At 37.6% G+C, this 27,859-nt stretch overlaps 1 protein-coding gene across 7 annotated transcripts in view; it reads right to left on the reverse strand.

Annotated features, from left to right (window-relative positions):
- Window positions 1-757: 757 nt before the first annotated feature.
- sec31a (SEC31 homolog A, COPII coat complex component) overlaps window positions 758-27,859 on the reverse strand; it is a 32,264-nt gene continuing 5,162 nt past the window's right edge. The window contains exons 6-28 of one of the 7 annotated variants that reach the window (XM_048171072.1): window positions 27,635-27,775; window positions 27,262-27,404; window positions 23,115-23,214; window positions 22,867-23,028; window positions 22,623-22,775; window positions 22,308-22,535; window positions 22,127-22,201; window positions 21,978-22,034; window positions 17,652-17,820; window positions 17,325-17,503; window positions 16,207-16,333; window positions 15,505-15,650; window positions 15,181-15,354; window positions 14,270-14,479; window positions 14,064-14,159; window positions 11,055-11,148; window positions 8,479-8,784; window positions 6,545-6,580; window positions 5,672-5,730; window positions 5,334-5,585; window positions 5,087-5,206; window positions 2,141-2,212; window positions 758-1,906 (exon numbers count right to left, since the gene is read on the reverse strand). In XM_048171072.1, the coding sequence (XP_048027029.1) occupies window positions 1,727-1,906; window positions 2,141-2,212; window positions 5,087-5,206; window positions 5,334-5,585; window positions 5,672-5,730; window positions 6,545-6,580; window positions 8,479-8,784; window positions 11,055-11,148; window positions 14,064-14,159; window positions 14,270-14,479; window positions 15,181-15,354; window positions 15,505-15,650; window positions 16,207-16,333; window positions 17,325-17,503; window positions 17,652-17,820; window positions 21,978-22,034; window positions 22,127-22,201; window positions 22,308-22,535; window positions 22,623-22,775; window positions 22,867-23,028; window positions 23,115-23,214; window positions 27,262-27,404; window positions 27,635-27,775 (3,279 nt within the window). In that variant the 3' untranslated portion in view covers window positions 758-1,726. Of the gene's footprint in view, window positions 1,907-2,140; window positions 2,213-5,086; window positions 5,207-5,333; window positions 5,586-5,671; window positions 5,731-6,544; window positions 6,581-8,433; window positions 8,785-11,054; window positions 11,149-14,063; window positions 14,160-14,269; window positions 14,480-15,180; window positions 15,355-15,504; window positions 15,651-16,206; window positions 16,334-17,324; window positions 17,504-17,651; window positions 17,821-21,977; window positions 22,035-22,126; window positions 22,202-22,307; window positions 22,536-22,622; window positions 22,776-22,866; window positions 23,029-23,114; window positions 23,215-27,261; window positions 27,405-27,634; window positions 27,776-27,859 lie in introns of all 7 variants that reach the window. The other 6 variants (XM_048171059.1, XM_048171086.1, XM_048171078.1 and 3 more) reach the window with 6 other exon arrangements.

Below are 27,859 nucleotides of genomic sequence, written 5' to 3' on the forward strand. Positions count from 1 at the left end.
AATTTAAGCTCTCTGTCGTTTTAAAAGTGTAACAATCTTGTTTCTGCATGTGATCTAATGATCATCTAGCTTTCGTTGAAGGTCATATAAAAAAATTCATACCGTCGTCATCTGTTCATTTAACAGCATTGAAGTACTGCATTACTTTCACTGCCAAACAATACATAAGTTGACAGAAATATACAGTACAATACAGTAGTCAAACTGTATATTAGCAATGCTGTACGACTGCATGCAATGTTAATAACAGCCTAGATAACACTGAACACAGAGAAGTGATGCACAGGGTATTAACAGACATATGGCTTGAGAAAGTGTGGTAAGAGAGAGAGAGAGAGAGAAATAAAACCAAAATATACAAAATATGGAGGAAATAACTTTACCAGTATAGAGTTGGATTATAAAATGGGTGTGCATATCAGCCATAATTTGGGGACAAATTTGTACCCAGAAGTGAGCTAAATCTGACAAAAACTCCTTTAGAGAACACCCAAGGATGTCCTCATTACTAGGAAATTAAAAGGGAAATAAATGTGTATATACAGTGTATATTCAGTATGTGTAAAAATTATTCATATTTGAAAGTACAGTAGACTCCTGTTCTGTTAAGGATGTTGGTGAATTAATTCGATGTTTGCAAATAAAATTATTAGGTTGGCATAATAGTACAGAATATGAATATTGCAGTAAAAACGGTTACATACATTTTATGAATTTAACATTTAAAATAAACATCTGTAAAAAAAAGAATCAAACCAGCGGTCTCAATTTGTTTTTAATAAAACAGCAAAAGTGTCATCAGATTTACAGTACAACCTCAATTATTGAGACAGTACATAGATTTCATTAAAAACCCCAACATTTTAGAGCAAGCCTCTAAAACTTTTGTGCAGCTATATGTAAAACTGCAGAATGACAGCTAGCTGAGACTGTGATTTAAAAAAAGAAAAGATTATAAAAATAATATTCCCCTTTACTGTAGCCTGACCTTTTTTCTTTTCTACACATCAATCCTGTTTCTTTTGCTCCTTTGTATCAGAAGTAGGATCCATTATCTGAAAAGATGTTTGAAACGTAGTGACGCACAATAAAGACAGGCAGCATTATTATGGCACAAATATGAATCAAAATTTAATTCTAAATTTCCAATTGTACGAGTGCCACACTGAATCAATAAAAATTAATTGCAAATATTTTACCATGTTACTTTGTTGACATATCCAAGCTTCATCTGCAGAAATGCCATAAATCATATCAGAGAAGATTTCCAGAAAATAAATTGTAATGGAGAGGAGCTGAGATAATCGTGATAATCAAAAATGGAAGATAAAATAATAATAATAATGCCAAATGAATGGTGTGACTAAAGAATAATGCACGGTGCACTGGAAACAATTAGCTTGCTGCTTAGACTACTCTTCACTTAAAGCATAAAACGCATTTCATTTTATGAAGCTAAATTACCATTAAAACTCGAGACATAAAAGGGGAAAGCCCTATTGCACTCTGCTCTGTCATGATTACAAATATGTAATAACAACATTAAAATACATGAAACGAAGAATATTCAGAAGACAAAAGAATAAACAAATAAACAAAACGTGACTGTAAACCAAATCTGTTAAAACTGGCAAAATATATGCACAACTGGTCCTTGCGGAATGATGGCTTGAGGGTTTTTTGAGAATACTTGTTGGTTTGTGTGCGCACATTGAGACAGCGGACATCAAACACCCAGTTTGTTGGCCTGCGTCAGCACCACCTTCAGGACTGGCATGAAGGCAGATGTCTCACTGAAGTTGCTGTTGCTAACGATGTGCGTGTGAATGTTGAGTCCGTCGGTGTAGCTGCGGCACTCGATGCTGCGGGCCATATTGTGAAGTCCACCTACAATAGCTGGAGATAGCTGGAAAGAACAAACGGCATCTAAGTTTGTGTCTCAACCAAACCATTGGAAAAATCACTGCGCCAATTACAATATATAAACAACGGCAGTAAAAAAAAAACAAAACAAAAAAAAACTGTGGAAGCAGTATTTTGAGGCTTTGTTATTACTGTCGCAATGAAAACGTGCAACACTATATTAGCATACACTGACTGGATTAAATAAAAGTGTGTTCGTTAACAGTACAATACTCACTGTTTGTTCTCTCAGCTTGTCATAGAGATACTCAAGTCTCTTATGAGCATCATCCAACTTCCTCTTGGTTTGCTGTTAGGATGAAGGGGGAAAAACTTGGTTATTTGTAATGCTGGGGAATTTGAAAATGGAATAAATAATATTCTTTTTCTATTTGATAAATCTAATTTTCAATTATTGTATTTGTCTATTTTGAGATGGTATCTATGGATTGGTATCTACTCTAGTTCAATTTTTGTTTTCAAATATTTTTATTAGTGAATTGAGTAAATATTGTATATAAAAATTCCATTGAAAAATAAATATTGTGCATAAAAAAATGTAAATCTAAATTTTTGTTATCGTTACTAGCTTGTATCATCAGAGCACATGTGAGCTAATCATCTTTTCCTCTTTACTACGACTACAGCACTAAAAAAATGAATGAAAATCAGAAGGAATGTTGAAAGATACAGTACAACTTACTGTATTATGTCTCATGTAATCACTCAGCTTAATGTTGCATTTACCTTTGCAATGCATTTAATGTTTATAGCTCATAAGTCAGCTTGAAAAATCAACTCTAGAGAAGAGCATTTTGATAAATATGTGCACTATATTATATATTCATATATTTTGACTTAACCTGTTAGTGATATCTTATTTAATGTATGTTTGAATCTGTCGTGAAAACAAGTTCACAACAGAAAAGGCATCTGAAATAATAAACTAAGATACATATCGATGCTGAAATATCTGAAATGCTTTCAATACTCATTTTCCACAGAATATCCAGCTGCGCGTTCCTGCTCTCTCATCTTTCCGACAGCAAGTTGACTCACAAACCTGTATCTCCTCCCTCACTCATTTCATTTGCTCCGGATGAATATTGTTGGTGTTACAGGGCTTGAATATCAGCTTAGAAATGCATGTATTATGCATAATTTTACTTATTCCCACAGATTTTGTGCTCACACCCAGAGTGTGTGCACATAAATCCGCCTCTCAGTACTAAAGTTGTTTTTCGCAGCTTATTGCGTTTAAACAGTGAAATACACAAAATAATGTAAAAATGCTGGTCTTGGCGAGTATTCACTTAAAAACAGTCAGTTATGCGATAACTTGCAATAAAATTGCAATAAAACAAATTGCATGTATTTATTAGAACATTTAGTAGTAAGTATGAAAAAAAAAAAAAAATGGACAAACTACATAGAAATGGCATGAGAACCAATATAATAATATACACTATGGTTAAAAAATTTGTGAAGTTGTTTTTTTGTTTGTTTTTGAAGTAACTGATTTTATTCAGCAAGGACACAATAAATTGATCAAAAATGATCAATTAAAAAAAGATGTTCTTCAAACTTTGTTTATCAAACAATCAACCGTGGAAAGATGTCGAAACATTTACCTCAAAAAAAGCCATTTAATGTCCACAATATTACCGTTTGGACTATTTTTGATTAAATAGGCCTTGGTGATAAATTTTCTTTCAAAAACATAAAAAAATTTAGTAGTGTATAATGGCTGGTACAGAGAACTATTTTTGATGGCTGATATTATAGATGTCTACTGTCTGGCCTGTTAGTGTTTTTTTTTTTTTTTAAATAAACAACATTCTCACTAGTTTATATATAAAAATGTAGACTGTATTTAGTAAAACCAGGAATCACATTATTATAGTATACAAGGATAACTCACTAGCACTTGTGAAGTCTGGCATTAGCCATTTGGAAAGGAAATAATGCATTCTACCGAGCCCCTAAAGGGACATGGGGATGAGATGTGTTGGGAGGAAAACATTTATTTCAATGCTTTTGCGTTCTCTCGCAATTATATTACACTGTATTTAATTTGCAGGCATCAGGGAGCTGCTATCAAAATGCTGGATATTAAAATTGCTTTTGAATGCACGCTCGTTTTTCACTTTCAAATTCGTGATCAGGCCTACTCTGTGTATCGGGTGCGGCGGTACTGACCACACATTTTACAAAATAATATATTTGTCAATATTAGCTGTGTTAACTTGCGAATTTAACTTGTGCGCAAAATTTGAATATCGCATTAAACATTTGAAAATAAAGCAGCGTTTCCATCCCATGTGATCAAGAGAACAAAATTGTCACTTCCAGGAAAATAGGAGAAAAATATCAGTAATAAAAATGGAAGTCTTTTTTCCTCCATCATAAATAACTTGCGTCAGAGCGCGCAGATGAAACAAACACTGTCATGTTCTCTTGCCATCAGATGCTGGTGTTTGGTAACACAATCATGTGAGACGCTTTTGAGAGGGAATTAAATCATTCTGAAGACAGACTCTGCCTCAAAAACGATCAAATCAACACTTTAGATGCTGGTTAGTCCATTTATCCAGTCATATCCACTGTTGAGGCAAAGTCACCTGAGGTTTTTGATGTGCATCGAGGGATTTATTCGGTGAATGTGTTTCCATTGTAGTCTATGCGCATGACTTAATTGAGTGCATATGTTTTTTTTATGTGCATTTTTAGAATTTTTATGCTCATGCTTTTTTTTTTTTTAAGCAAAATGTGCATAAAAATAGGTGGATGGAAACATAGCTAATGATGCTCAGGATCTGTTGCGCACCAAATCCTTTACCATCAGTCATCTCTTCTTACTCTCATCATGTGATAAGTGAAATCTGACTCCTGCCGCTCGTGCTGTAGGGAGCAGAGCAGATGCTTTCAGTTCATAATTGTAGTGTCCGTTGTCCAACTAAGTAGTTTTTATTTCTATCAAAATTACTGTGTATCACAGACTACTGCAGCAAGCCAAACCACATCCCTTTAGGGACTCCGGAGAATGCATTATTCATTTTCCATGCCTTTCCAAATAAGGTATTCGGCTTTGGGCACATCTCTACTGGTTTCTATAGCTTTGGGAAAACAGGAAATCATGAAATATGAGATTGCTTTAATTAGTGTCATTTCACTGTAAACAAACCGGGTCTGAAGCTGCAGCCAAGCATTTCTGGATCAGTCCCTCAAATGTGGTCTTCAGGACCATGTGTTCCTCAGGGATTGGCTTCTTGGTGATCTTCTCAGTGGGTATGGACTGATGTAGCTGAGAGAGACCACAAAATAGAGTGCAACATCAGTAAAACACAAAGCGTATTACCACTGATATGTTTTCAACAAACATTTCCAGGTTAGCATTACAGTTTTATTTTTTAATTTACATAAATTAATACCTTTATGACATCTCCAATTGGTGCTCCTGGTGCACCTTCCATGTTAACCTGAGGCATGTTGGGATTTCTGCTTGGGGGTCCCAGTGGCTGCTGTTGGATGGGGGTGAAGGTTGTTGGGCCCACATGCTGATCTGGAACCTGTTGTTGCGATTGAAGGGTCTGCATACTTGGGGCAGCAGGGACCTGTGGTTCCCCTAGAGGGGTCATAATGGGTGCTGTAATGGGTGCTGGTGGAGTGAAGTTGTCTGGAATCTGGAGACCAAAAACAGGGAATGTTTTCTTGAAATAAAGGCAAATCCATGTACATTATGAGCAAGACAATCTTCAGTCAAACCCACCTTCTTCTTTTTGGGTGCTCTGTTGAGTGTGGGGGGATCGTTCCAGCCATTCTGAGGTCCTGCAGCAGAACAAAACAGATCTTCTCATTTTAGATTTCAGTTGGTGGTGCTGCACTGTCCAACCTGCTGTACCTCTGAGAGGCTAATGCCAGGTGGACATCTGTTTAAAGGGATAGTTCACCCAAAAATGAAAATTCTGTCATCATTTACTCACCCTCAAGTTGTTCTAAACCTGTATGAATTTCTTTCTCCTGCTGAACACAAAAGATATTTTGAGGAATGTTGGTAAGCAAACAGTTGACAGGCACAGTTGACTTCCATAGTATGGAAAAAACAATACTATGGAAGTCAATAAGGCCCATCAACTGTTTGGTTACCGACATTCCTCAAAATATCTTTTGTGTTCAGCAGGAGAACAGATTCATACAGTGTTCATACAGGTTTAGAACAAATTGAGGGTGAGTAAATGTTGACAGAATTTTCATTTTTGGGTGAACTATCCCTTTAACTCTCAAAATTAAATTTCAATGCAATTTCAGTTTCTTAATCACAGCTACTGTGGGGCTAATTTAAAATTATAAGCTAATAAAGCCAGAGTGAGGTTTTGGAAGTTGCCACTGACTGACCTTCATTGCTTACCATGCAAATGCAGAGCAAATTGATTGCTTATTTTTAGCCACTACTTGATCATTACATAGAAAATGACTTCTGAATTAGTGATTAATACATTTTAGAAAAATAAAATCATCAATGTGAAAAAAAAAAAAAAACATCTCTGGCTCTCGGATTGTTAGAAAATTATTCATTAATAATTTGAGATAGACAATTATGGTCCACCATATTAGATTGTTATAACGCTCTTTATAAATTCACCTTCCAAAGACCAGTCTGAGTCTTGGTTTAATCCTCCTGTAAATAAATAAGGTAGCTGCCGCATAACTTGTCCAAAAACATATTTTTAATCAACATGAAGATATTAATTTTAAAATTTAAATGAATAAACATGTAATAAACAAAATAAAATGTAATAAACAACATGTAATAAATACATAATGAACAGTAACTGTGACAACTGTAACCATTTTTAACTGTTGTGTACAACTCAACTGATCACCACTTTTAATCAGCTGTTTGTCTGTACTAGTTAAAATATAGCCCTGCAGTAATAGCAATTGCATTTTTACAAATATCCATGTAGTATTTTAATTAATATGAGGTAATAAAAGTTGCTAAGATAAAATTTTGAATTAACTAAATACTGAAATTAGTTTTAAATGGAGCATGTCACATCGCAGAACAGTTTTTAAAGGATTAGTTCGCTTTCAAATTAAAATTTCCTGATAATTTACTCACCCCCATGTCATCCAAGATGTTCATGTCTTTCTTTCTTCAGTCGAAAAGAAATGAAGGTTTTTCATGAAAACATTCCAGGATTTTTCTCCATATAGTAGACTTCAATGGAGCCCAAATGGTTGAAGGTCAAAATTACAGTTTCATTGCAGCTTCAAAGCGTTCTATGCGATCCCAGACGAGAAATAAGGGTCTTATCTAGAGAAACCATCACTCATTTTTTTTTTTTTTTAAATGTTAACATTTTATACATTTTAACCATAAATGCTCATCTTGAACTAGCTCTCTTCTTCTTCTCTATTAGAATTCCGGCAGTGTAGATGCTGCTAAGTGCATTACTGCCCTCCTCAGGTCAAAATTTGAACTAAATTGTCATATACAATATGCTAGTGCAAGTATATAGTTCAAACTTTGACCTGTGGAGGGCAGTAATACACTTATTCTAATAGAGAAGAAGAAGAAGAGAGCTAGTTCAAGATAAGCATTTATGGTTAAAACATAATTTTTTAATTTTTTTTAGAAAATGAGCGATGGTTTCTCTAGATAAGACCCTTATTCCTCGTCTGGGATCGTGTAGAACGCTTTGAAGCTGCTCTGAAACTGTAATTTTGACCTTCAACCGTTTGGTGTCCATTGAAGTCCACTATATGGAGAGAAATCCTGGAATGTTTTTCATCAAAAACCTTAATTTCTTTTCGACTGAAGAAAGAAAGACATGAACATCTTGGATGACATGGGGGTGAGTAAATTATCAGGAAATTTTAATTTGAAAGTGAACTAATCCTTTAAATGCATTTTGATGCAGTATTTTGATCAGAAATATCAAATCTGTCATTTCTTTGGGATTGAGAAGAATGTAAGGCTGCACTATTCATTGAAAAAAAATAACAGATTTTGATTTTAGCTGCTGTGAATAAGTAATTGTGAAAATGCAAATTGCAGAATTCCACTATTCCACAGCATCTACTATCCAAATCTACTGACGGCCAGTCAGAGCTGTTTAAATGAGTCTGCAAGTCTAGCAGTAACACCAATTGCTCTAATTACAGTAAAACAGTAATACTGTAAAATTCTTGAGAGGCAATTCCGCATATTAGAATGATTTCTGAAGGATCATGTGACACTGAAGACTGGAGTAATGATGCTGAAAATTCAGCTTTGATCACAGGAATAAATTACATTTTACAATATATTCACACAGAAAACAGCTATTTTAAATTGTAATATTTCACTATATTGACCTTTTTATTTTTGATCAAATAAATGCAGCCTTGGTGAGTGATTTCTTTTGACAACAAAAAAACCTTTTTTCCTAATTCTAACTTTTGACAGGTAGTGCGTGTATGGTATACTGATTGATGAGTTTCATCAACCATGTCTTATATGTTTTAGAGCTAGTACTGTGTGCAGACCTGTTCTCTGGGAGGCAGGAATCAGTGCGGGTTCATTCTGAGTACCTGGAGCTCTGGCTACTGGAGGAGGAAGATAAGCTGTGGGCGACCCAGGCCCACCATGCTGGAAAGACACTCCAGAAGACAGAGGTGGAGGAGAGAAAGGTTGACCTCCCTGAGGAGGCCCAGAAACCATAGGAGGTGGTGCTGGCTGAGAGGAGGCAGGATGCATGAACTGTGGCGGATAGACAGCAGCAGCAGAGGATGAAGGTGGAGGAGGAAGAGGAGAGGCCATAGAGGAAGAGTAGGGTACAGGTTGATAGATGCCGGGTGTCCCGGCAGCAGGGGTGAACTGCTGAACAGGGGGGTAGTCTAAAGTTTATGAGGAAGAGGAGACAATAGGCATACGCAGTTAGTCATTTATAGAGATATTTCACATTACAGCCACAGTTACAAGCATGCAAATATTAATACAGTTAATTCTCAAAAAGATCTAGTGAAATGATCTTTAACAGTTAACATACAACTGAATACATACACTAGCAAAAGGTTAATACAAAGAGTTTACAGCATTCTTACAAAAAATCATCATGCACTGCTTAAGTTTAAACTTTGTAGTTCAAGTATGTAATTTCTGCACCACTGGTAGAGCCAAACGGAATTCCAAAAATAACAAGATTCGAGTGTCGCTATGATCTAGCCTAGCTGTGTTTTAGCACTTCAAAGGGTGTTCCAGACAGATGCCCACTGAGCAAGACAAAATGATCCACCCCAAGAACTAAATCTATTAAAAATCGTTTGCAGTAATTGAATAGCTAAAATAAAATATTAATTGAAAAAATTAAACTTAAAAGAAAAAAAAAGCTGCATTGGCATATAATTGAAATAAATAAAGAGTGCTACAGGGATGATTTTTGTTGCCCCGGAAAATTTTAGCATTTTAGCACTTCTGGTTCAATCATCCTGAAGTCATTGGGATTTTTTTCAATGAGATTTTGCCTGACATAAACTCTGTAGCTAATGATATTTTCACGTTTATTCTACGATAAAACAAATCAGTAATACCCCACTTGTACTTGTTTAAAGCTTTTACCTATATTGAAAAAGCCAGTTGCTATCAAGTGTCTAAATGGGACTACAGAGTTTGTTGTACATTAGACATCATCACACGGAACAGGTAAACTCATCTACTCACTAGTCGCTTTCACAGCCTCATTGTGTTTATATGATCACACTCTTGCAAAGTATTATAACTTACACTTTATATATATATATATATATATATATACACACACATATATATACACTTTATATATATATATATACATATATACATATACATATATATACATATACATATATACATATATATATACATATATATATATATACATATACATATATATATACATATATACATATACATATACATATATACATATATACATATACATATACATATATACATATATACATATACATATATACATATATATATATTATATATATATATATATATATATATATATATATATATATATAAACTGAAAAGAGTTGTCGGAAGCTTAGTGTGACGTTGAAGTCATGTGACCGTGGTGTGGTTAGTTTATAACCTAACTTTAGCTTTTTACTTCTGATTATATTTAGGCTTCAAAATTCATAAAAGTTATGTTCATTTGTGACAATTATCCTGATGGACAAAACGTGTAATTATCGTAAACTTTTGTCACAGAGCTTATTTTCTGCAATAATACAAAAGCCAATGGAAAAATCCTACTGGGTTTTTGTCGAGGAAAGTAGAGTGATGCTAACCATATATCTACTAAATATCACAAAAGCACAGAACAAATATACTTTATTAAAAAAAAAAAAAAATAATAATAATAAATTCTATAAATACTACTAAAATAAGTCTTAATAATATCTCCCCTAGATTTGGCTTAAGTCATTTCAATGTAAAGGCTGTGACATACCAGCTGCATCTGAATATGCCTACTTCCTGACCATATAGTAGGTAGAAAATGGTATGTGAAAAGAGTTATGATAGGGAGGTGAAGCGACGTAACTGACTGATTAATTCACGTGGCAATGACAACATGGCAAACATAGTACATCGTAAACATAGTACATCATGGCCACTCTTTCATGGCTTATACTGAAGTGTTGCACTGAAATTCTTCAGTCAGACCCCAGACAGCAGCTTTTTGGTCGATTAAGGATGTTGAATTGGCGACGGAGCCCGTTGTTGAGAGAACGCCCATCAATGTAAATGAGGCCAATTAAATTAAAGGCAAGCTTTACTGTTCACAGAAGCAGAGCATGAATTCTAGCAAAATTCAGTTTAACGGTGAAAGAGTGAGAGGGAAGGCATAGCTAAACATTTATTTTTTACACCCGTTTTATGACAGAAATGTAATAAACAACCTACAGTTATATCTAGTGATGCAAAGTATTCAACTGTCAAATTTCACTGTTTTGAATCTAAAACAGCCCAAATCAATTATGTGATTTATTTAATGTAATTCATAATTGAATATGACGAGACAAGAAACATTAATGTAGCCATTTATGCTTATTTAGTAAAAAGAAACATTTTCATATTGGTAAAACATATACATGACCTACTGTCTCTGTAGACTTACTCTGGTATTGCTGAGAGTACATGGATGGAGTGGAGGAAGGTACGAATGCAGTCATTGGAGACTGAAGGCCAAAGGCTGGAGGCGTGGACTCGGCCTGAGAAAAGAATGAAAGAGACAGATATGTATTTAGAGAGAGCCTTCTGTCACAGCGTGATCCAAACTCACATGGCCCTGTGTGAAACTCACATGGCCCTGTGTGAAAAAGTGCTGTGAAAACATAACTTAAATGTTGTTTATCACACCTGAGTTCAGTTTCTCTAGCCAGATTACTGCCAGGCCTGATTACTGCCAGACCTGTTCGCAATCAAGAAATCACTTAAATAGGACCTGCCTGACAAAGTGAAGTAGACCAAAAGATCCTCAAAAGCTACATATCATGTTGAGATCCAAAGAAATTCAGGAACAAATGAGAAAGAAAGTAATTGAGATCTATCAGTCTGGAAAAGGTTATAAAGCCATTTCTAAATCTTTGGGACTTTCCAAGACGAAAAACGCTGCTGAGCAAAAAGAACATAAAGGCTCGTCTCAGTTTTGCCAGAAAACATCTTGATTATCCCCAAGACTTGGGAAAATACTCTGTGGACTGACGAGACAAAAGTTGAACTTTTTGGAAGGTGTGTGACCCATTACGTCTGGCGTAAAAGTAACAGCATTTCAGAAAAAGAACATCATACCAAAAGTAAAATATGGTGGTGGTAGTATGATGGTCTGGGGCTGTTTTGCTGCTTCAGGATCTGGAAGACTTGCTGTGATAAATGGAACCATGAATTCTGCTGTCTACCAAAAAATCCTGAAGGACAATGTCTGGCCATCTGTTCGTGACCTCAAGCTGAAGTGAACTTGGGTTCTGCAGCAGGACAATGATCCAAAACAGACCAGCAAGTCCACCTCTGAATGGCTGAAGAAAAACAAAATGAAGACTTTGGAGTGGCCTAGTCAAAGTCCTGACCTAAATCCTATTGAGATGCTTGGCATGACCTTAAAAAGGTGGTTCACGCTTGAAAACCCTCCAGTGTGGCTCAATTACAACAATTCTGCAAAGACGAGTGGGCCAAAATTCCTCCACAGCGCTGTAACAGACTCATTGCAAGTTATCGCAAACGCTTGATTGCAGTTGTTGCTGCTAAGGGTGGCCCAACCAGTTATTAGGTTTAGGGGGCAAGCACTTTTTCACACAGGGCCATGTGGGTTTGGATTTTGTTTTCCCTTCATAATAAAAACCTTCATTTAAAAACTGAATGTTGTGTTTACTTGTGTTATCTTTGATTCATATTTAAATTTGTTTGATGATCTGAAACATTAAAGTGTGACAAACATGCAAAAAAATAAGAAAAAATCAGGAAGGGGGCAAGCACTTTTTCACACCACTGTACATTTTGTTCAGGATTCTTTGATAAAGAATTATTATTATTTTTTTTTTTTAAAGAAATTAATACTTTTATCCAGTAGTGACGCATTCAATCGATCAAAAGTGACAGTAATGGCATTTATAATGTTACAAAAAATGTTGTAAAAAATGTTACATAAACACAAAGAACTAGCTACTCCTGTCATAAGTGTTGCATACATTTTTTCCGATATACAGAAACATGTTGACAGACTAATTTTAAAAAACCATCGACTTTCTATTGTGAAAACAGGATACTGTGACTTCTGACTCTGGCTTTATAGAAAACAGCTTCAGCAAAAAATATATTTAACAATCATGTAAATACATGTGAAGGATTTGAAAATTATTGTCCTTGAGGAAAAAAACAACAATTGAGGATCTGTCTAGCTGCTAGGACACAGTCAGGACACACAAACATGCAGGACACAGTCAGGAATCTAAATGTTGAATGGGGTGTTTGTCAACTGCACTGCTTCAGGGGAATAAAGGAGGTTGGATTATCAGTGATATGAAGTTATTACATGCATAAACACTGGAGTAACATCACACCACAGTAGCCAGTCAGACTATTTGCAGAAGGTAGCTAGTTATGGACATTCAGTGGTACCCTATTTTCCAAAATAAGTCACTTTTTTAATCATCAAAATGTGCTGTGACTTATGTTCCAAAGCAACTTGTATAATGCAATTAACGCCAAGCATGCAAAACGCACAAAGCGCACACATTTGGATTTGTCGAATGAGAGATGTATGTGAGCACAAGTTCATTAGTACACCGAGTTCATTACTTCATTAGTTCATTAGTACACCGACTTGTGTGTTGTTGTTTTTATCTCAACAATGCAAAATATGGTAGGTAAAACTCTACATTAGATGCTATTAACATAAAATGTGATGAAAGAAATTGATTATTTGTGTAATAAAACAAATGCATAAATGTATGAATGAAGGGAAGTCACAGAAAATCATTTAAACTTCATACCTGAAAACTCTGGAAAAAGGATGAAAAAGGAGATCAACTCTAATAATACAAATAGTACTTAATAAAGTAAAAACAAAACAAAAAAGTTTTATATAAATGTCTATATATATGCTGTCAAATTGATTAATTGCAATTATTTGCATCTAACATAAAAGTTTTAAAATTTATAATATATATATGCATGTATATATATTTACAAATTTTTATGTTAGATGAGATTAATTGATTTGACAGACAGCATTAATATATACAGTGTGTGTGTGTGTAATATATATATATATATATATATATATATATATATATATATATAGAGAGAGAGAGAGAGAGAGAGAGAGAGAGAGAGAGAGAGAGAGAGAGATTGGAGGGGTATGAAATTTGTTCCTCAGTTTGGAAACAGTAAAATGCACCTAAAAATGGAAGTCTCTTCAGGCCACTGGAATAAACTAAAAAAAAGGTACATTACTGTTTGTACCCAAATACAGTTCACATGGAGCAAACTCCACTAGAGATCGACCAATAATGAAAATGTCAAAAAATGAGCGGTTTGGAGATTCAATAGCCCTAAAGCATTGCTCATGCGGTATGTAGAGTCTGTATCTGTGAGTGTGAGGAGCGCGGGCACAGCTCTGTGTCTGTACCTGCGGGTCTGCGGCAGGCACTAGCTGGTGAGGGACACTGGGCAGAGCTGTTGGGGTTTGGTTACTCCAGGACGTGACAGTAGTGGCAGATCTACCCTGAACACAAACACAAACACACGCTGGTATCGGCCACTGGGTGGCCACTGGTGAGTCAAATAATGTACCTGCGTGTGTTTTTCTCAGCTGTATGTGAGTGTATCTTGTACCTGCTGGTAATACTGAGGAGGCACAGCAGGCTGTGAGGGGCCCTGTGGAGGTTGAGGTTGTGTGTATGTTTGCACGGGTGCAGCAGCAGGAACCGTTTGGTGCATGTTCTGCCTTCCAGTCGCCGCGGCTACAGGCTGCTGCTGCTGCTGCTGCTGCTGCTGATGCCCCAGAGCTCTGCTCAAACGATCTCGCAACTGCTGCACAGCAACCTACAAGGAAGAAGGAAAAAAAAAAAAAAAAAAAAATTCACCAAATACACAAAGCTGATGTTAAACCTTATAGAAATAATCTAAAAAAAGCAATAAATAGTGCCACAAAGTGCAAGAGAGGCCAATGTTTATGAGACTCAATTCCACTATATTCGACAGTTTCAGGATCTCATAATCATTGTCATTAATGTTAACTAAAAATTACTTGTTCACTTTAATAACTAATTTCAATTCTTAATTTAAATAAATATACAAAATGTGAGTAGTAGTTATACATTTAAAGATTTTCAGTTCAAAATATTTATGGGTCATGCATGTGACAGTGATTCAGTGATCATTTTTGATGCATACAAATAGAGTTTTAAAGTAACCAAAGCTGTCAATTTTAACTGATTTATGGAAATAAATCTAACTTTCTGAATCTTGGTGCTTTCAAACTTGAGTTGCGAGAAAAAGATCACAAAATAAAACTCTAAATACAAATTCTTTAGGAAAATTAATAACCTCATAAAGCACATTCAAATCAAGCAACATTGCTTAGTTTTATAAAATGCCCAAAAAATCCTTGTATTATATTTTAAATATTTACCCAACACAGAGTTATTTTAGTATTATTTATATACTACTGTAGTGTTAATTGATATTCTGAATTGGGATTTATTTTTATATTTTCATTTTAGCTTAAGTAATAAAATGATTACCTGCTCAGTGTTGGTGGGCAGGTAGGATATGGCAGTCTGTAAGCTGCCCTGAGATGCCAGCAGACTGGCATATTGATTCATTTTCTCTGCCAGCAGCACACCCATATCAGGGGAAACACCACCCTGAGCCTTCACCACAGCTCTCTGCAGGACCACCACCTTCTCAACCAGCTCCTACAAACAGGTGATGACCATACAGTTAAATCAGTCAACTTAATCATATTCCAATGCTCATACTGTTTTCATTACACAACAAAACAAAATTCATTATCAAGCCCAATAAAAACAGTCGTGTGTGAGTGGGTTCCTGTAGTCCTGTCTAACCTGCAGTGACAATGGGCTGTAGGAGTCCTGAGCTTTGGCCCAGTAGGCGACAAGCTGCTCTACTGTGCCTGCGCAGATGTAACAGAGACAGGCCTGAGCCTGCAGCGCCACGTCCTCAGAAGCCTCCAGCCTGGAGCCCAGCAAACCTGCAGGAGAAACAATCATTTAAATACAATCAAACATTAAATGCACAAAACTACCCATGAAAATATCTGAATGAAGTACTTTCACTTTTTAGATGTCACTTTTTATTAAATTGCATATATGCATCCATGGCGAATTTATAATGTGGGTGTAGCATAAAGCTGAAAGTTATTTGAAACAATGGGTGTAAACATTGACCCTGGACCATGTAAAACTCACCAGTTGTATTATATATATATAAAAAAACTAAACTGAATGGAGGAGTGACTACAAGCAAAAAGGGAAAGTGACAGTCTCTCAGTTGTACGGCAGTCAAAAACGGACAAACACAAGAAGACTCATTATGAGTATTACATCATCAATCCGTGACACGTCCAGTGACTGTGAGCTGCATTTACATGCAGGATCGAAATGGTGGCTAGCTAGCACTAATTTTGACATGATAGCCATGTAGCACTGCATGAGTTCATTATATAATGTTTGACCTTATCAAACCAGCAATCATTATGTCTAATTGTAATGTAATCTTTTGACACATGGAAAAGATAGCAGACTCACCACATAGTGACGAGAACTCCTCTGGCTTGGCGTAAGTCATTACTGCAGCTAAAGCTTCCTTCCAGTTCTGGAGGTCACATGTCTCCAAAATTTCCAACCAGTCCTTCATCACCACGGCACTAATGAGCTAAAATACATTTAGATCCTACATTAATTTAGAAAATCTCAAGATGTGCATTTCAGATAATTCAAAAGACCAACTACAAGTTCTTTCAGGTTACACTAGTAGCAGTACAATATTAAACATTCAGAACACATCTGAGAGCCTGAAGTGAAAATTTAACAATTATTGACCCATATTATTCTGTGTTTTGGAAGTCTGCATAAATATTTTATATTAAAACTATAACTATAAAAGTTTATAGTTTATTAACTATAAAACCATAAAAAGGAAACATCAAGGGGCTGATTCTTGGTCTGATCCAAAAAAAAAAAAAATATCAGAAGGACAGATCTCTTATTATTCATAACTCCTATATAAAGTATAGAAGAACAGTAGTGGGAACTAGGAAAATAATGATTTCTCGATTCACATTTTGAAGAACCAATAGATTTTTAAATACTAAGAATCAATCTTGAGCGTTTCAGTGTTTCAACCACTCGAAGACGTCAATAAAACAGCTTGTAAACAATGTCATGTAATGTTACATTTACCTCAGAAAAGTCATTTAATGTCCAAAGCTTGTTAGTTAGCAAGAAAAACTAACTCTAGAGAGGAGCATTTTGCTTAATATATCCACTATATTGAATTTTTACTTTACCTGTTCTTCAGTTTTTAATGTGTTTGAATAAATCTGTCATGTTTTTGTGACAGCCACCATTAAAATGTTTATATTAAAAAAATAAATAAATTAGAAACACAATTGTGTCATTAAAAATGTATTATTATAATTATAATACAAAAACGTCCTTGTGTGTAATTTAAATATAAGTACCCTACAAATCGGTTCATTGTAACCTTTGATGTAATAGTAATTCACCAATTGGGGTTCCCTGTGGTTCTACAGCATAAGTTGAGAGATATTGAATCAAAACGAAATCGAATGTTTGTGGATCGAAATCGAATTGAAACATTAAATTTGTGTCAATGCCCAGCCCTTGGTATTATAGGACCTCACCTTGGAAATTTTGCTCTGAGTTTTGGTGAAGTATTTCTTCTGAGTCTTTTCCAGAAGCTCAGGACCACCAGCAATAGCAAGGATGATGCCGTCAGCCATTCGGTTGTCATGGAGACAGAGATTAACAGCAGCTTCGTAATCTCCAGTGAGCAGTGCTTGGGTGATCAGCCCATCAATATCTGAAACACAAAGCAAGCATGAAAAATCTATAAATTTATTAAAAGTTCCCTTAGTAGAATTTGAGTCTTTTTTTTTTTTTTTTGATCAATGAACTATTGTTATATCAGTTAGGTTTCCTATGTGATGAACATATAAAAAGAAACTTGCCCTGGTTAACTTTAAGGTCAATGTCATCGGAGGTTAGAGCTGGAGTAACTTCTATGTTGGATGTCTCCTCAATAACAGGCTCTTCATCATCAACAGGAATCTCATCTAGGTCAGGTGTGTCTGTGGCAGGAGGTTCTGCTTCTTCCTCTACAAGGCTTTTCTCTTCAACCTGAATAAGAAAAAAAATACTGATTTTAGAACTGTTAAAGAACCATTTGTTGATATAATCAAAATTGGCTTTAAATGAAAATCTACCCTATCCATTTTCTAAATCCATGTTATTGATCTTCTTGTGAACAATTCATTTGTGCATCCATTGTGCATCGCTTCTTTTTTTCCTCAATTGACCTCGCAATTCTCAATCAAAACATCATAACTCGTTCTTCTGGTGCAATGACAGACTAGAGGTCTTCTTGGGTCCTAAAATCTGTACTAGACCCGAATCGACCCAAAACCTAAAAAGTCCTGACTTCACTCAAAAGGTTCCTGGTCCAGGTAAATGCCTCTGCTTCAGGTCTTTGGGCAGTCCTGATCCAGGGAAACCAGGGAAATGAGAGGCCAGTTGTCTACCTCAGCCATAAGCTGTTGCCAAGGGACACTCACTACTCTGCGGTTGAAAAGGAGTGCCTTGCCATTAAGTGGGCCCTGGAAAGCTTACAGTATTACCTCCTTGGAAGAGATTTCGATCTAGAGACAGGTTGGTTTGGGTCAGACCTCGGGTTTTCGGATCTAAGTGGACTCGTGAAGATCTCTATGACAGACTTCTCTCTGGTGACGTATGCTGGACTCCATGTACACAACAGGTGGTAGAAAAAGTCCATGCACACCACAAGACTGTCCTTCAAGACAATTTCAAGATTTGGCTGAGATTTGGCTGAGAATAGTCACAATACTCCGACTACCGTGCAAGCATTCCTGTGCGAGATTGAAAGTTTCACAGAGTACAGCTCTAGGTGGAATATTGCTGGGCAGGGTAAAGTTACCTCCTCCGATGTAGTTTTCTCTTTAGCCCTGGCATTTTTTGGGCCCCCATCACCAGAAACCAAAAACCTCAAATGGAAAAGCTTACAAAGACATGGCTTCTTGAAGTAGTATGTCTGGAGAAAGGCCAAGAGCAGCCAGTAGCTAAGGGGCACATGGTGGCATCACATCAGATGCTGGCTGTTTGTAAATCAACAGTAGGTGCTTGTATGGATCAAATCAGCTGGTAAAGTTAGCTCTGGCCTAGACTGTATTTTACTAGATGCTTGGTGGTTGACTGGCACAGACTGCTGTAACTCAACTGGTGGAGAACATGAAAGGAAGAGACTGTTGTGGCACATTCGCAGCAATAGGTTCAGGTGGTAACAGTAGAGGATCCCAGACCATGCTTGGAATGTTGCTGACAAGTTGGGGCAAGGCCTGTGACTGCTCTTGAGGTGTAGACTTATGATCAGAAGAATCAAGCTATGACAGTGTCTGGTCAAAGGAGTAGGTGAGATCCACTGGTGGGGTAAAGTCCACTGAGGGATGTGACTGAGGTTTCAAGGTTCTGTCACTGGGGACAAATGTGGGTCAAACAAAAGGTTCGTTCACAAACTGAATGATTAGCTCAAGGTCTGAAAGACTTGAACATTTTGTTCTGAGCTGAGGAGCAGCCAGCACAACAATGGGTTCAGATTTTGATTGAGCTTCAAGGACTGGTTCAAGCTTAACAACAGGGTCAGACATGGGATCAGGAGCAGGAGTGGGATAATGGTGAGGAATGCAAACAAGTATGAAGGAAAGCTTTACACATCACAGTCAGGATAAAAGGGAAGGCAAGCGGTGAAAATTAGGCACACAAGATTAATACACAGAAGTGATGCCAACATGAAAAGCTAATAAAGCCACTGACAAGTATTCAAGAGATTTTATTTTTCAAAAGATTCTTTGCCATTTTCACTTTTGGCAACCTCTGTTTACACTGTTTTACAGATTTCCATTTCAATGTTTTGTTAGAAATGGAAACGGACCATCAATATATATTAGCTGTCTCTCATTTCGAAGGTTGTGTCCTAAACCTAGAATTAAAATGGAGTGTTATTCCACAAGAGACGTAATTACTGTAATTTATTTCTTACATTGGAACATAATGGTTGCTTTTCTAAAATGAGACCACCTCGATGACATACACGAACAACAAATGCAACCTCCGGAGGGCAAAATCGTCAAAATGAGAGACAGTTATAGAGCTGTTAAAGGTCCATTCAGTAGTTCTTTTAGGTAGCATTAGAAAGGCCGCTAGTGGCCAAATGGGTGCCCTATAAGAAGAATCTGCTTTTCCTGAGGTATCTCCCCCTCTGTAAAAATCACTCTTCGCATCTGCAAACAACACTACACTACTAGCGCATCTAGAGAGGTGGCAGCCGATGAGCGTGAAGATTCTCTCTGATGTTTAGTGAAACACCACAGGTCACATCATTTGAACACTTTCAAACACTTTTTAAAGAAAACTATTATGGGTACAGTCTTCATCTCATGTAAGTGTACACCATTCAGATGACTTCACAAAAACAGTTAATTTCTTAATGTGTCAAATATTTAAAATTAGCACCAAATTACTGAATGCTGAATTTAGTGTTAGTTCTAGATTTGATGGCAAACAGTTCAGTCAGCTTCTTATATTATATGTCCTATATTTTTGACTGGCTGGCTACTAAGCAACTTCCAGGGGTCAGGGAGAAGCTCACAACCTTTTTTCAGTTTGCCATTACACAAAAAAGTTGTTTATAAGCTAACAGGCTTATACAACGAGTGTTTTAGAAGAAAAGTTACTTTCCAAAAATTTGCCAATCATGCACTGAAAGATTCAACTGTTGAACTGAGGTAGAAGTATACACTGATAAGCCAAAACATTATGACCACCTGCATAATATGATGTTGGTCCTTAACATGCTGCTAAAACAGTGCCGAGCCCCCAAGGCATGGACTCTACAAGACCCCTGAAGACTGTGGTTTCTGGTACCAAGACTTTAGCAACGGATCCTTCAAGTCCAGCAGGTTGTGGGGTGAAGCCGCAGTGGATCGAACTTGTTGGTCCAGCACATCCCAAAGATTGAATTGACATCTGGGGAATTTGGAGGCCAGGGCAACACCTTGAACTCTTTGTCATGTTCCTCAAACCATTCCTGAGCATTGTGTGCAGTGTGAGAGGGTGCATTATCCTGCTGAAAGAGGCCACTTCCACCAGGGAACACCATTGTCATAAAGGGGTGTACTTGGTCTGCAACAACGTTTAGGTAGGTGGCACGTGTCAAATTGACGTCCACATGAATGGTCGAACCCAGGGTTTCACACTCCCTCCACCTGCTTGTCGCCATCCCACGGTGCATCCTGGAGCCATCATTTCCCCAGGTAAACGGCGCACGCGTAACATAGCCATCCACGTGATGAAAAAAAAACAAGACTCATCAGACCAGGCAACCTTCTTCCACTGCTCCAAAGTTCAGTTCCGACGCTCCAATGCCCATTGTAGGCACTTTCAACAGTGGACAGGGGTTATCATAGGCACTCTGACATACGCAGCAGAGTGTGATGCCCTGTGTGTTGTGACACATTCCTCCCATAACAATCATTAAAATTTTGTGGGACTCGTGCCACATTAGACCTTCGGTTGGCTAGGACCAGATAGGATAGCCTTCGTTGCCCTCGCGCATTGATGAGCCTTGGGCGCCCAACACCATATTGCAGTTTGTGATTTGTCCCAGATCACTGTTGGTAAATTCTCATCACTGCTGACCAGGAGCAACACATAAGCTTTGCTGTTTCAGAGATACTCTGGCCCTGTCGCCTTGCCATAACAATTTAGCCCTTCTCAAAGTCGCTAAGATCTTTATTCCTGCCCATTTCTCCTGCATCCAACACACTGATTACTAGAACTGATTGTTCACATACCATCTAATCTACTCTAAAAGTATGTGGCCTTGTTAGGAGATCTGCTTCAGCTGTGACTGGCCATAATATTTTGGCTCATCAGTGTATATTCTGCTTTGTTTGGTTTAAAGAAAAAAAAGTTGCTTTAGCTGCTGAAGGGTTTTACTGTGCAAGTTTCTTTTACAAATCATTTTTTCCCACTTCCCCTTCTTAAAAGGGAAGCTCATGAAACAAATAGGAAAAAACGTTTGTGTTCCTGTCTTGTTTTGTATAATTAAAGTGTATCTTCTTGTTTTGTTCTCAAAAACCCATTACAAATTCAAACATGCTGAACTTGAATACAGAGGCTCCCTGAACAAGTCACAAAAAAGGAAATAGAAAGGAAATAGAAATAGAACATTTAGTTAAAAACACAATAACTCGTGCACTTACCACATTGGCCACATCGGCCACATCAGATTTGCAATTTCCTTCTATCGCTGATGCAATCTGAAAACCATAAGCAAAACATATCAAGTCCTATACTCTAAGATCCAAAGAAGTAGATTCAGATATTCACACTACAACCCATGTACAAATACCTTTAGGGCGAGCTCTTCCTTTTTGTATCCCAAAAGTTCCAAATATTTGCCACGTGCATCTTCTTCAAAGTTTACCTGAAAACATAAATCTATTGGGTTACACCTTTGATAAAAAGTTGATACAAGCCTGCGGTTCTTGTAACACAAGTACGACAGTTTGGGAAATATTCTAGCAACCTACCTTCAGAAAAGACCAAATGGTTTTCTCAAATTCATTCTGAGCAGCTTCAATCTTGGTTTGGCAGTACTCAAGGAAATTTCCTGCATTGAGTGTCGCCTGAAGTTGGTTTGATCGATCAATGAAATCTGTTTCTGTCACAACCTGACTGACATGCACAACATGGGCAGAAGTCTGCTGGGGCTGTTGGGCCGGTGGCTTGTTGTCCAAAGTGACTAGTTTTCCACCAAACTGTTCACAAAAAGAAAGTTGATTTAAAACAAGCACACTATGTTTGGGGTGTCTAAAATGCACAGTGTTAGGTCTGTGACCACTTACAGCAAAAGATGCTCCAACAGGTCTACGAATCCATTTGGGGGGTTTCTTCAGAGGAGTGATGGTGCTCTGCGAGGAGGTGGGCTGCGGCAGTTGTAAAGGTGGCAGCGTCTTCCCCGTACCAAAAGGATCCATATTTCCAAATGAGCTACTTAACTATTGACCCAAAGGACATCAGGAGCAACTGTGAGATCATCAATGTTCATGCTAGCTTATGAGAATGTTTTTATTAAGAGTTCAGTTGTACCTGATCAGCCTGTAAATTAATGGCATTATCATTGCTTCCACCCATAATGGAGTAGATGCTGATATGGCCATCGAAGGCAGCAGCAGAGAGAACAGCTGGGTTTCTCGGGCACCACTGGATATCAAAACACCACTGCGCACTGGTGGGCAGCTCATACAGGACCTGACAGGTACCAGGGGGACATTGCATGTTATACTGCTGAAGATATTGGCGGCAACACCGCATTCTTCAAATGACTAAAGTCTCACCTCAGCCGTGTTGGGGTTCCAGCACAGGATCCTGTTATCTTTCCCACAGCTCAGGAGCAGCTCTGGATCTGCTACACTCCACGCTATGGACAAAATACCTCTGAAAGCACACATACAAACAGATAAGCATGCAGAAAGACTCATGAAGAGATAGGTGTGTGCAATCTGTATTATCTACAATAGTACAGCAATTGCGGTTTTAATGTGGAAGCTGTCATTATCAATTTATGTCACTCATTTTGCAAAAACTAAACAAAAACACGCCTTGAGATCACACTTTCAACACATGATGCAGCTTAGACAATGCAGTTAGAATGACCCCAAAATTCAATATATGGGGGCAAAAATTCCACTGTATGAGTTTGTGTAGTATAGTTCTACAATATAGTTAAGCAATAACACAGAGAAAACATGCTGTTTTCCTCAACACAATTTTATACAACATTTCAATAAACAAGTTAAAGGTGCCCTAGAATTAAAAATGGAATTTTCTTCAGCATAGTTAAATAACAAGAGTTCAGTACATGGAAATGACATACAGTGAGTCTCAAACTCCATTGTTTCCTCCTTCTTATATAAATCTCATTTGTTTAAAAGACCTCCGAAGAACAGGCGAATCTCAACATAACACCGACTGTTACGTAACAGTCGGGGTGTACGCCCCCAATATTTGCACATGCCAGCTCATGTTCAAAGGCATTACACAAGGGCAGCCGGTATTATCGTCTGGATCTGTGCACAGCTGAATCATCAGACTAGGTAAGCAAGCAAGGACAATAGCGAAAAATGGCAGATGGAGCAATAATAACTGACATGATCCATGATATCATGATATTTTTAGTGATATTTAGGGCCCGAGCACCGATGGTGTGAGGACCCTATTGGAATTGCTCAGCCAATTATTATTCTTCTCCAAAATGAATCGCATTTTTGAGGGCCTAAACGTTCTCAAAAACTCATGAAACTTTGCACACGCGTCAGAAGTGGTGAAAATTTACATCTGATATGGGTTTCACAATTAGGTGTGGCAAAACGGCTCGATAGCGCCACCTACAAAATTTCAATTAAGCGCCCTTCGTGCTACGTTTCACGTACAGTTATGAAATTCGGTAGACAGATGTAACAGCCCAATACCTACAAAAAAGCCCCTGGGTGCAAAGTTTGTAAACCCAACAGGAAGTGAGATATTTTGAATTTTCTCTACAAAATTTTGGCAGTTTTTGCCATTTCCACATGTTGTACTTTGACGAACTCCTCCTAGAGCTTTAATCAGATCAATGTCATATTTGGTCAGTCTAATCTAAAGGCCTTTGAGACGTTAAATTGCGAAGATCTAGAGTTTTCACCAAAGGGCGTGTCCGTGGCGGCCTGGCAAAGTTTGATGTTTCGCCATGAAACAGGAAGTTGTTGTAACTCGGGCATACAGTGTCTGATCTGCCCCAAACTTCACATGTTTTGTTAGAGTCCTGACCCGAAGACATCTATATGACAATATTCAGTTACAGTCATAGCGCCACCTGGGGGCAACAGGAAATGACATGTTTTACACTGTGATTAACTCCTCTTAGAGATTAAACCAGATCAACATCATATATGGCCAGTCTAATCTTAAGGCCTTTGAGATGTTAAATTGCAAAGATCTTGAGTTTTCGTTGAAGGGTGTGTCCGTGATGGACTGACAAAGTCTGTTGTTTCGCCATGTAAGGTGAATCGCTTTTTTGAGGGCCGAAACATACTCGAAAACTCATGAAACTTTGCAGATGCGTCAGAAGTGGTGAAAATTTACGTCTGATATGGGTTTCAGAATTAAGTGTGGCAAAATGGCTCGATAGCGCCACCTAAAAAATTTCAACGAAGTGCCCCTGACACTACGTTTCACGTACAGGTATGAAATTTGGTACACACATCTAACAGCCCAATACCTACAAAAAAGTCTCTTGGAGTGAAATCTGAAAACCAACTAGAAGTGAGATATTTTGAATTTTCTTTGCAAAATTTGTGCAGTTTTTGCCATTTCCAGACGTTGTACTTTAATTAACTCCTCTTAGAGCTTTTATCAGATCAACATCATATTTGGTCAGTATAATCTAAAGGCCTTTGAGACGTTAAATTGCGAAGATCTAGAGTTTTCGCTGAAAGGCATGTCCGTGGCGGCCTGGCAAAGTTCGATGTTTCACCATGAAACAGGAAGTTGTTGTAACTCGGGTATACAATGTCTGATCTGCCCCAAACTTCACATGTTTTATTAGAGTCCTGACCTGAAGACATCTCTATGGCAATATTCAGTTACAGTCATAGCGGCACCTGGGGGCAACAGGAAATGACATGTTTTACACTGTGATTAACTCCTCATAGAGATTAAACCAGATCAACATCATATATGGCCAGTCTAATCTTAAGGCCTTGGAGATGTTAAATATCAAAGATCTTGAGTTTTCGTTGAAGGGCGTGTCCGTGACGGACTGACAAAGTCTGATGTTTCGCCATTAATGATGAAGCTGTTGTAACTCAAGCATACAATGTCTGATCTGCCCCAAACTTCACATGTGTGATAAGAGTCCTGGCCTAAAGACATCTATATGACAATATTCAGTTAGCCATAGCGCCACCTGCTGGCAACAGGAAATGGCATGCTTTACACTGTAATTCACTACCAGATTCACGTTTCATTATGCCACGAAGTACCAAACATGCTAGAAACACGTTAAATTATGCAACACTTGGCTGAGTGCTAATGTTTGCAAATAATGCCACGAAAGAAACAGGAAGTTGTTGTAACCCAGGCATACAATGTCCGATCTGTTTCAAACTTCACATGTTCGATGATAGTCCTTGCCTGAAGACATCAACATGGCAATATTCAGTGACGGTCAAAGTGCCACCTGTTGGCCACAGGAAGTGTGGCATTTCGAAATGACTTTGGCATAATTCTCTTGTATTCACTCACTTACATGCATGTCGCCCACTGTTCACTGTTTTCCTAAGGCCAATGGGTGGCAGTGAGCCCGGGTGCGAGGGCCCTTTCATCGCTGCTTGCAGCTTTAATTGTAAATTGTCTTTCTAAATGTTTCGTTAGCATGTTGCTAATGTACTGTTAAATGTGGTTAAAGTTACCATCGTTTCTTACTGTATTCACGGAGACAAGAGCCATCTCTATTTTCATTTTTAAACACTTGCAGTCTGTATAATTCATAAACACAACTTCATTCTTTATAAATCTCTCCAACAGTGTAGCATTAGCCATTAGCCACAGAGCACTATCAAACTCATTCAGAATCAAATGTAAACATCCAAATAAACGCTGTACTTACGCGATTAGACATGCTGCATGATGAACATTTTGTAAAGATCCATTTTGAGGGTTATATTAGCTGTGTGAACTTTGTTTATGCTGTTCAAGGCAAGCGCGAGCTCCGTGGGCGGGGAGCGTGAGCATTTAAAGGGTCCGCAGCCTGAATCGGTGCATAGTTAATGATGCCCCAAAATAGGCAGTTAAAAAAATTAATTAAAAAAAAAATCTATGGGGTATTTTGAGCTGAAACTTCACAGACACATTCAGGGGACACCTTAGACTTATATTACATCTTGTAAAAAAACGTTCGATGGCACCTTTAATACTGTGAGTAACATTTTAGCCACAATATTGCAATATTGCTTTTTTTCTATTTAGCCAAGCAAAATAGTTCCAAACAGTGTTGCTAACCATTTTCAATGGAGAGTAGCTAAAGCCTGTGTAAAAAGTGACGTAATGCCCCAACTGTCGGCAGTTTACATCCGTTTTCTCTCCTAATCCATGCTCACATACTGAAATTTTAATGTAATATATAGCCAAAAGTCCAATAAAGCTGTTCTCATTTACTTATTTTCTGTCAGATAACAGAAAGAGTATGATATAGTGACTGACTACAAGTTAACCAGCAAACCAATAAGTCACTAGATTTGCTGCCAGTCAGATTTGGAAGTCAGTTGTCCACGACAGGCTTAAACCAGCTAAGGTACCACCACAAAATCACACTTAGAAAAATATTGAAAATATTTTCTAGTTATCATTAACAACAAAATCCCTGAAAAATTCAATTTAAATCTTTTTGGTCAATATCACACACCCCGCAGAGGGCAAGATAAACAGAAAAAATTTTATATCTACCTTGTGTGGTTCTCCAGCACTTTAAGAGGCGAGGTGGCAAAGCGCAGGTCCCACATTTGGATGACAGGCATTCGGTCATCTTCAGAAGCCAGAACCAACTGAGTCGCCACCTCTGGGTTCCAGGCCAGACCAGAGCAATGCATCTAAAGCACAACACAAACATCATCAACATCACTGCATGAACACTAATACGGTCTCAGATAATAATAGTAATAATGACATAGTACTTAAAAAAAAAAAATACTATAGAAACACCATGATAATAACATGATACTTTGTCCTAAGTTAAGTACACCAAGTTATTAGGTATTATTAATTAAAGTTATCTGTTATTATTAGGACGTTTAGTAAAATGACGAATAACTTCACAAACCCTGTTGCTGTGGTCGCTGACTTTAATGATCAAGTCGTTCTTTCTCAGATCCCAGACCGAAGCTTTTCCGCTGGGGCTGGCCGAGGCCAGGATGTGCTGCACCTGTTTGTTCCACGCAACACAGCTGATGTCCTCCAGGGGCTAGAAGAAACACCAAAGTCAAAACTGGACAAGGTTGAGGGTGGCTGCTTACTGTGCCTGGACAAAAGAGTCCACCCCATGTCT

This window comes from Megalobrama amblycephala, linkage group LG2, assembly GCF_018812025.1.
Source record: "Megalobrama amblycephala isolate DHTTF-2021 linkage group LG2, ASM1881202v1, whole genome shotgun sequence".
Classification (NCBI taxonomy): Eukaryota; Metazoa; Chordata; class Actinopteri; order Cypriniformes; family Xenocyprididae; genus Megalobrama; species Megalobrama amblycephala.